Source organism: Mugil cephalus, chromosome 2, assembly GCF_022458985.1.
Source record: "Mugil cephalus isolate CIBA_MC_2020 chromosome 2, CIBA_Mcephalus_1.1, whole genome shotgun sequence".
NCBI lineage: Eukaryota > Metazoa > Chordata > Actinopteri > Mugiliformes > Mugilidae > Mugil > Mugil cephalus.
Window position 1 is genome coordinate 5,064,590 of NC_061771.1, and position 10,360 is coordinate 5,074,949.

A 10,360-nucleotide genomic window follows, 5' to 3' on the forward strand; every position below is an offset into this window, starting at 1 on the left:
GATTCTTTGGTTCCTGCTCTGCTTTATACTAGGAGAGTAATTCAAGGAACAGTACCGATGGAAGTGCCCTGCTAATGGATGTAAATGGTCAAGAGAGTCCTCCCCACTGGTTAATTGCGCTAAAATTGGTCTAAGCTACTTTGTGAGAGCCATCAATAGTCCTGCGCAGCATGGGGTCTGTATGATTAACGTCTCCTCCCTTTCAAAGGGCTCTTGATGCTCTCTTGGGAGGCAGAGGGCCAATCAAAACCGCATTTGGAGGCGTCACGAGGTCAGCTTGAAGAGCTGATTGGTGCGAGCACGGAGGGGGAACAGCCCCTATCCTTTTATAGACGACCCCGTCCAGTGCGTAAAAGCTACTGGGCACAGTTGACAGCGCAAAGACGCACATTGGACACAGTACACCTCAGCCACACAATTCCTCTGAACGGGCCACACGGATGTGCATGGCCCCATCCCCTTGTATCATGATGAATCCTGTGCAGGGGTCGCCGTCCCAAGACGCCAAACAGCTTCATCAAAAGGAGGAGACAGACACGGAGAGCGATGAGCCTCAGCCCAAAGACATGACAACCGAGAAAGGATACAAACTCCAGCGGAGCAGCCTCCCCTTCAGCGTTGAGTCGCTGATATCCAAGAAGACCACCTGTCGGACTTCTTACTCTCCCTCAGATTTAGCTCTGGTTCTGCCGAAGCCCGTGGCTGGGCAAGGCGCGCAGTTCTCTCCAAGGACTTTTTACGCGGAGAGGAAAGTTTCGGCGGAGAGCTCACAGGGTGTTTCCAGTAGTTCCAGCGAGGACAGTCCGCAGTTTTGCGAGAAAGATCAGAGCACTTGGTTCCAGGCGTCCTCCTTTTCTACACCTCCTCGTAAGTCCGTCCCTCCGCTGTTAGCAGACACGCGAACACACATTTAATCAATATCTCTGCTGTCAGTAATAGAGGCCACACAGGCCACATTACAGATTATTCGTTGTGTCACAACTAACGCAGTTTCAGACCGCGGACTTAAATAAATCCGTAAATCCGTTTCATGCATTTGGTATGTTTTGTTTTTATATTTTACAGAGAACAAGCTAATTATTATAAAAAGCTGTTTCGCTGATCAAATGAAACTCTTATTTGGCTGTATTTATTTTTTTTTGTACGTCCTTATATGTGTCTTAAAATATCCTTACAGAGGCTATACAGGCTCTCATTACAAAAATAGGGTGGCAGCCTAAGCAAACGTTATAATTCATATTTGCATGCCTCAGTGTGGTCACTTTGTGACACAAAGTTCTATTTGTCATCAAAAAACGTGTCATTTATTGCGTTCCGTCCGTCTAATCGTCTCGTTTCCTCACCTGTTGTGATGATCCGTTGTCCGTTTATTTGTTCCGTACAAAATCTAACCTCATATCGTTTTTTGTTTTGTTTTTTTCTTTGCAATGTCTATTTCTCAGGGAGCTCGAGTCCAACTCAGTGTACTTTAAGGAAACACAAAAACAACAGGAAACCTCGCACGCCCTTCACTACCTCTCAGCTGCTGGCGCTGGAGCGCAAGTTTCGCCAGAAGCAGTACCTCTCCATCGCCGAGAGAGCCGAGTTCTCCAACTCTCTCAACCTGACGGAGACTCAGGTCAAAATCTGGTTTCAGAACAGGAGAGCCAAAGCCAAGAGACTGCAAGAGGCAGAGCTGGAAAAGTTTAAGCTGGCCTCCAAGCCCGTCCTACCAGCCTTCGCGCTGCCTTTCCCACTCGGAGCGCATATGGGTTCTCCTACTTGGGGCCCGTCAAGCGCGTTCCCGAGGCCCAGCCTGCCGGTTCCAGGACTGTTCAGTGGACCCGTCACTTATGGGATGTACTATTTGTCTTAGTACTCCTCTCTCTATCTCTGTGTGTCTAATTATGGTTGCAATATCTACACGTATGAATGAGGATGATGCGTCTTCTAGCCCACATCTCGGAAACCCATTTTAATTTGGAGTTTAGAGGGAGTTTTTTTTTTCAAATCTGCAAAACAGAGGAAAAATAAAACTTGGGGTATATGATGATACAAAAACGTGTACGTAATCAGACTAAGTGTGTTCACTTGCTCTCCTCATTTCGTGTCCAGTTTTGTGGATTGTGGATTCACGGGCTTCAATTACTTATAGGCAAAGCTCCAAAAGTAAATGTCAGGGTTTTAGACGACATGCCTTAAATATCTCATTCCAGTCCGTCCACCGTGTTCCGCTGCACAAACTGGACATTTAAAATTGTCCGGACCTGAAGGCAATAACCCACTGAAGTGGAGGCATATTGCTTAAAAGCAACAGAAAAGTACTTAACTGGTGTCAGTGCCTTACGACCAAGCAGTGTGCTCTCTCTTTATAATCACTTGAAGTATTTCTCCTCATTCAGCATTGACTGTTTTCTATCATCCTCGGGTAAATCTGCAGTTTACCGGAATTGCTGATACTTTTGTATTTCCTTACAGCAAGTCCTGTTACGATTTCTATATTTTGAAAAAAGAAATGAAATAATATTTTAGATAAAAACATACGGAATAGTTTCTTGTCTCCTCTTTGTGTTTACTCTCACAGCGTGGCCTTTTTGGGAGTGAAAAGTAGATTTTCCTTGAGGAATTTTGCTGTATATGTAAATACAATTTGTAGTGTTCATGAAACCCTGCCGCCTCGCTTGAAGAGCAGGAAAAGTGGTATTTATTGAATGTCTTTATATCTGTACTGTGTACATACATCAGTCTATCTAAATGTTCACCTGTAAATACCGATTTTTAGTAAATAAACATTATACAAGACCTGAAAGTGATTCGCTCAGTTTTTAATACTGTTTATCTTTTTTTAAATATCATTATTTGCTTATATTTTTTGTTATTCTCTCGATGTTTGTCAGTTTCAGGGTTTGCTACGGGTTTTCACGCAAATATAGCCTAACTATATTAAAGGCTCCACAGCCAGTTTATGAAAGTTTTTTATTTATTTATTAATTTATATTTTCAGTGAGAACTTTGTTTCATAAGCACTTGAAAGGTCAAGCTTGTTACGAAGATGCTCAAAGCCTGACATCTCTTTAATTGGGGTTATCTTGCTAAATAATTTTTTTTTACTGACTGTAAAATATAGCATAAATATTTTTTTTTCTCTCTGATGGGAAAGATTCAGATGCGTTTTAGTTGGAGACCATCTATTTTAAACCATGGTTTATTTTACTACATTTTTCAAGTTTTCACGGGGAAAACACTCACGCATTTTTATTTTTATTTATTTATTTAGATATCAACAGTAAATGGAAATACATTCGTTTATCTAACTTATACTTATTAGGTAACACATCCATACAACTAACGTCCTGTGTGTTGCCTATAGGACTAAAGAAGACACATTATAATATTATATTAACATTATAATAGAACTGCATCCAATTGTCCACACAAATCGTGAATCAACTTCAGCTTCTTCAGGCATTTTTTCCCGATTCCAATAAGACAGCTACAACTAAAGATTTTTTGTATATTTTATATCTTCGCTGCGTAACGCAGGGTGCCAAAGGGATTTTGTGACATGCAAACACAAAGAACAAGAAATTGCGTAAAATGCCGTGAGAATATTAACGCTGCCTCTGACTACATATACTAGACATTTGTTTGACGGAAATCCATGTACACGGCTTTAACATTATTAATCCAATATCTGACACTGGGCCGACTCGTTTAAATGTTCTGTAGGCTATATGCAGAACCGTTCTCTCAATTTCAACTTTCACCAGTGAAAAGGAGTCAGTGCCTCCAGATTAAAATTCCATAAACATGACTTAGATTTTAGGCATCCAGATTTGGCCATTATTCACCGGTAAAGCACAGTTGCGGATACACACAAATATGCCATTTAGTCACAATAGTGAAAACGAATTCATTCTAATAAACCATTGGTGAATTACATCCCCTTCGTGGCCGTTTTTCTGTTCAATTTATGCGGAAACAGAAAGGTCGTAATTCACTTGATCAGTCTGGAGGATGTAGCCTGTGGTGTTGTTAAACTGGATTGAATTTAACACATTGTTAAAGTATTTCTGTTATTTAGCCCTCGTCCGCTGGCTAGAATTACAATTCAACTGTGTCTACAACAGAACTACAACAGAACTAAAACCACAGCCTCCGCAATGACACCACATTGAATACAGCTCTCTCCGTTATTTGAAACAAATGCTGAATAACATAAAAGGTAACATTTAGCCCAGGACAGTTATACTGAAACGCATTCATTTTCACCAGTGTACCTGAGGGACTGCCAGGTGAGAATGTATGGAAGTCCACAGCGCAACGCATTAATTGCGGAGCTGTCGAGGAGCACGTAAAGGAAGGCAGCGGGTCTTCTTGTGAGTGCTCATTGTGTCCGACAGAGGGCGATGGCAGCTGTCTGTTGCTCCCGGTCCTGAACAAGAAGAAGAAGAAGACTAAGAAAAGGAAGACGACATTTCCGCCGCTCCGTACTGTCACTAACGACACTGTGCAGCGAGGTGAGTACACAATCCGAGCGGACTGTTGAATGAAAGGACACCAAATATAAACGGCTTCACTAATGACTTATTGTGTCCACGCATGTGTCTTTGTGCGCTAAATGACAAACTGACTTGACTGGTCGCTTGGTGTTTGCTGAAGTTCGAGGCCTTACACAGTGAATTATCTGACCTTGGCTAGCGAGCTAACGGAGCTAGCTAACGTTAGCCAGTTTAGCAGGGGTCTTGTATTGGACAAAATGCGAAGGACGGGCATTTCTTCCAGTCAAATTTGTTTTATTTACCACTATAAAAGTACATCGAAGCACGCGCAGACAAGTTGCATTTACTGACATTTAGTTTAAAGTAGCGGTTCTCCATTATCTTGAATTCAACCTATGCTATTTGTCGCTGTGGTTTAACTCAAACTTATGGTGTCAATGGGATACAAATCATAGCAAGTTAACTCGCCACATTCGATTAATAATAATTTCTTAATGAAGGAAGATTATGAATAATCCCTCGTTTAAATAATCAGTTCAATGGAAATGCCCTCCCATGAATATCACCTCGTATTGTCGTGTAAATCCAAAGGTCCACAACAAAGTGGTTGCATAAAAGCAGACCATGTAAATCTAGCTGAAAATGAGGTAGGCTAATGCAGTTGTCCTGTTCCGCAGTATAACCAACATGTCTCGTACCCGAGCATAACTTCAGTCTAAGCTTTGATAGAAATACCTGATTATTTAATTAAAGACAAGTTTTATTAAAGTTGCATAGAAATATGCTACACGTTAGAACCTTGTGTCTGTTATTTTCATGTGTAAAAATAATTTGTATGGCCTGGTTAGTGCATCATACAGATATATAAATGCCTCCTACCTCCATTAAAGAAATGTATATAGCAAAATCTGCATTTATGCAAATTGTTTTTCTGTCTTACATGACAAAACATGTCCTTATCACGGTGGTGTAAGTCCCTTTTTGGACCAGTCCTTGCACATCATTGACAACTACACTAGACTCCTTATTGTCACGCTTAGAGATGCGCATCTTTAAGTGTCCACTTTCAACTGATGAATGACACAGTCCCCAAATGAAACGTTAAAGATGATTTCTTTCTAATTTCAGATAGTCAAGATGGCAGGCCGTCGCGTAGCCCTGAAGGCCGTTGACTGGGTGGCATTTGCCGAGCGGGTTCCACCCAACCAGCGGGGCATGTTCAACGCACTGAAGACTCGCAGTGATGCCATCTCTGCCAAGTATGTTTAACACAAGCTTTAGGAATGAATTCTAAGCCCTGGTTAATGTCAGAATTAGGGCTACTTAGTGGAGGGCATTAATCTGAGAGACAGAAGTCTGATGTGACCTCTTGCCTTTGGTTGGATAATAGCACATATGAGCTGCAGAGCAGAGTGTCCACTGCTGTCTTTACTGAGACAGATATAGACTAGAGTAAAAGTGAAATGTAAATATGTAAATGACTGTTTGCACACTAGGATGTGTTTATTTGCAATGTGCAAGTCCTTGTATATGCATTGTTTTTGCGTTAACATATCGAGGCTACTGTCATGTGTAATTTATGCCTCTGGACCAACGCAGCACCTGTGCAGATCTTGTTGTGTAGCTGATGTTCACCTCCCCAGAAATGTTTGTGTGATACACTGTTTGGTGAAATTTCAGTGAAGGTTTCAGTTGGCATTTTTGAAAGTGAACCAGGAAGTGGAAAGTTGTGTCAAAAGGGCAGCTTTATATAGAATTATTAAGTATCTGAGAAATAACTAAGCAGCATGTCAGGTATATGAGCAAGTACAATTAACAACAAAAAACACAGTCAGGAATTAAGGTACACAAATATTTGTAAAGATTCATAAATCTTTTGTATAATGTCTCATCTAGATATTAAGTATAGGGGTGTTTTTTAGAAATTTGAATTTATGTATAAAGTAATTTGACAAAAGAATTCAATTTAATTCTATTTTTTTTCTTTTTGTGTTTTTAATCCTCCGTTTAAAAATCATACTTTGTTTTCATGTTAAATTTGGCATATAAAGTTGACCCAAAAGGTTTGAGGAAAAAAAGCATTCTGTGGTTTCAGTGCCAGAATTACAGAAAGTTTAGGCCCATGTTAGACCTTAAATGTAGAAAATCATTTGACCAATAAACCTCACTCATAATCCTGAAATGAACTTCTTTCACCTCTGATGGAAGTGGCAAAGAAAGGTGGCTGGATCTTATTTTGATTAGAGCATTTTTTGTGTATTTCTGCAAGAGATATATTCTTTCCAACGGTGATGGGAAACAGATTGAAGTGAGGGTAGTCCTTGAAAGTTTATTGTATTTTTTATTTTTATTTTTATCTTCTTTACCCAAAGCGTTGCACCCATAGGACTTGGAAAGAGAAGCAGGATGTTGAAACAAAAATGAATCCGACTGGCAAAAATGACACATCCTGTCTAGTGTTTGGGTGCCATTGTTACGTGGCGAGACAGACTGACGAGTGCACAAGCATAAATGACTCACACTGATGGAGGGTCTGTGTGCATGGTCCTTGTGGAGCCCTGTGCAATTGTATAAATTATGTATCAGTTACTGGTTATTTGAACATTTTTAATGTATATCCATTATCTCTACCACCTCTGTAATACTTCTCATTAGAATTTATTTTCAGTTGTGTTAAATAAGATGAGATCATTTATGTATCTAACAGTGGGGACATTTTCTAGTTGTGCACCCATATGATTTCTCGTTCATAATGGAAACGTTCTTATTTTCATTCCACCAGACTAGCCTCCCTGCCAGAGACCCCTGTAGCCATCGACTGGAATTACTACAGGGGCGCTGTGGCCAAAGCCGGCATGGTTGATGAGTTTGAGAAGAAGGTGAGCGTCATTGCATAAATGGCCTGAGAATCCTGGTTTTTAAACTGTTTTCATTTAATGCATAAAACATTGTTGATTTCAAATGTAGTGCATTCATCTAAAAATGAACTCTGTGGCTATACTTTAGCAGATATAATGGACAAGTCCTAGTTTGTCACTTGTCGATGTCATGGAAAATTTTTGTCGTTGTTTGAACCACATCTCAATGTGAAGATGGACACCATGATGGCATCAATTAAGTAAAGCCTCTAGTGGTCGCTGCCATCTTGAGTTGAGTTTGTGCAGCATTGACTGGGAGCTGGAAAACAATATCTCTACCCCTGTTTACACAATAGGTGATCGTGTTAATGCCTTGTCCTTTTTCTTATACCGTCTATACTTGAAATTCACTTTGGTCACTCTGAAAGACAAAGGATGCCTCCTGCATGAATAACAGTTGTCATCCATCCAAGTTATTATGTCATTAGTTTAAGTATTCGCTGGTTTGCATTACAGTGGTGACACATTATTGTTCCTCCTACACACAGTTCAAAGCACTGCAGATCCCTGAGCCTGTTGACAAACAGACAAGCGTCATCAATCAACAGGAGGTTGAGGCTGTAAGTATTTACATCACACCAGTCAATGTAGAACAGTGTTTTTAATTTAAGCTTAAGGAATTTAAAATGTTATGTCTGTGTCCATGAAAATGGCTAGAAATGGCCTTCAGACTACATCTCTGTTTGAAAGTACTCTGGGACATGTCTTCATAAATTATCCAGATGTAATGAAATTGTGCAAATCCATACAAACAAGGCAGATTATTGTTTTGGTATTAATTATTTTGCACTTATTTGTTGTAACAGAACAAAAGTGCAGCAGCCTACATTGAAGCATCAAAGGCCCGTGTCGTTCAGTATGAAAAAGAGGTGAGACAATGGTTGCATTAATTACAAAACTCGTCATAATCATGTTAAGGTGATCAATAAGAAAATAAATAACCTTACATTTTTTTTATTTATCAGCTGGAAAAATTCAAGAACATGATCCCATTCGATCAGATGACCATCGAGGATCTCAACGAAACCTTCCCCGAGACCAAGTTGGACAAGGTCAAGTATCCCTACTGGCCCCACAAACCTATTGCCGACTTGTAATCCTACTATTGGACATGCACCTCACAATAAAGATTATGTATTTTAAAAAGAACCTTTTGATGTCTTTATTTGATGGTGTGTAAAATGTGAAAAATGGAAAATTGCCTGGATCATGTTGGTACTTTGTGGAATTTCCGTTGAGTGTCCATGAGGGGGCGCCAATACTTCACTTTTAGTTGAAGAGAACATAGTGGATTAAAATAAATGTTTTACTATATTTTGACTGTATTGATTTAGGAATCTACGTTCCTATTGGTATGATAACTGTAACCGCTACTGGAATAATACTGTTAACCAAACTGATGTTCTTTTGTGTGCACTAAATAAATCTTGAAGCGTTTCCTGGGATGTGCAGAATCCACTTCCTCTTTGTGTGATGTTCTCTATAGGCATGTAGAGAGTATGCTGAGTATGTATGCTGTATGGAAATGCACAAAGCTGCGACAAAAAAAAAAATAATAATGTTGCTCTTGGGGATTTTGCATCTGTGGTATTTTGTAGAAGAGAAAATGACTGAAACAATCAAATCTATCTATCACCCTATGATATAAATGATGGTGCTTTGTGGAGATTTCTTTTTTATACATTATGTCACTACACACATACATTTTTTTTTTATTCCTTGAGTTTTGGGGTAAACGTGGTCTCATTTGCATAGATATGATTTTTATAATCTAAAAAAGATTTTATTTAAAAATGTAGCGACTAGACCAAATGGAGATGTCATAGATTTGCACCGTTTCCTGACTGCTGTCTTTCTCAGACAAGTTTCCATCCAAACAAACAAAATGAAAACATTTATTAATTTATTATTTATTTCACTCTTAGTGATTAAGAGAGATTTATTGGGCATCAACAATATGGTTCATATTGAGAAGGATCACAATTTTCATTTGTATATATATATATATATACCTAGGCTCGCCAACATTGAAGCTGTGCACTGAACAGGACATGGTTTGCATGAATTCACTCACAATCACAAATATAAAAGCAAGATGGCCTCTAATTGGTCATTAATTGGGTAGAGTTTTAAGATTACCCAAATGCTTCAACACTGGATCCCAGACAGAAAAGAACTTGTCCCTAGACCCCTGATAGTATGTTAAAAGTCTGATCTGATTTTTACTTAACTCGTCCTCAGTTGATTTCAGTCCAGCTGGTAGGTGATGGACTGGTAATGTCCCACCATTCCAAGACAAAAAAAGATAGTTTGGCATCTGTGAGATATTTTCTGCAAATAATGCCTCGTTCTACTGTAACATTGTATAAAATATTGTCCAAATGTGTTGTTCTACTAAGTGCAGGAAGAAAAGAAAGATACGAGCTGGAGCTTGAAGTTTCTACATCCCATGTTTCTGCCACCGTTTTGTTCACGTTTGAAGTTACTGCTGTTTTATTGTTTCACAAATACAGATTGTCAGTGCTGTCTGCTGGGTTTAGGGCTCATCTTGAAACATTCTGGACAGGAAATACAGCTTCTGCAGTACAAAAATCAAAGCCAGGGAGGGTTGTAAACTTGAGACTCCTGTTCTGGTGTTTGATGTTGGAAACAGTGCTGTCAGGACTGATGCTTGATAATTTAATGCCACTAGTTAAGAAAGAGACTGCCATTACAACTACAGTATGCTCTCAGACTCACTGTGGTTGAATCAACCATGTAAGGAAGTGGTTTCTTGACAATAACATGAATTCTGTCATTTAGCTGCCCGTGCTGCCACATCTGAGGCACTTTTGGACATAGATGAAATGTGCTCAGTTGAATCATTAAAATCCACCATGATATCATGATATAAAACAAGAGCAAGTTCACCTGAAGCACTGGTCAATAAGCACAAAAACGATCTTATGAATAAACGGACAC

At 39.4% G+C, this 10,360-nt stretch overlaps 2 protein-coding genes across 2 annotated transcripts; both read left to right on the forward strand.

Annotated features, from left to right (window-relative positions):
* Positions 1-344: 344 nt before the first annotated feature.
* LOC125004166 (homeobox protein MSH-C-like) lies at positions 345-2,788 on the forward strand. The gene is made up of 2 exons (XM_047578582.1): positions 345-867; positions 1,443-2,788. The coding sequence occupies exons 1-2, from the start codon at positions 441-443 to the stop codon at positions 1,853-1,855; spliced, it is 840 nt and encodes a 279-aa protein (XP_047434538.1). The 5' UTR covers positions 345-440; the 3' UTR covers positions 1,856-2,788.
* Positions 2,789-4,372: 1,584 nt separating this feature from the next.
* Positions 4,373-8,548, forward strand: atp5pd (ATP synthase peripheral stalk subunit d). Its single transcript, XM_047579596.1, has 6 exons — positions 4,373-4,499; positions 5,610-5,740; positions 7,264-7,360; positions 7,888-7,959; positions 8,206-8,268; positions 8,365-8,548. The coding sequence occupies exons 2-6, from the start codon at positions 5,619-5,621 to the stop codon at positions 8,494-8,496; spliced, it is 486 nt and encodes a 161-aa protein (XP_047435552.1). The 5' UTR covers positions 4,373-4,499; positions 5,610-5,618; the 3' UTR covers positions 8,497-8,548.
* Positions 8,549-10,360: the final 1,812 nt, after the last annotated feature.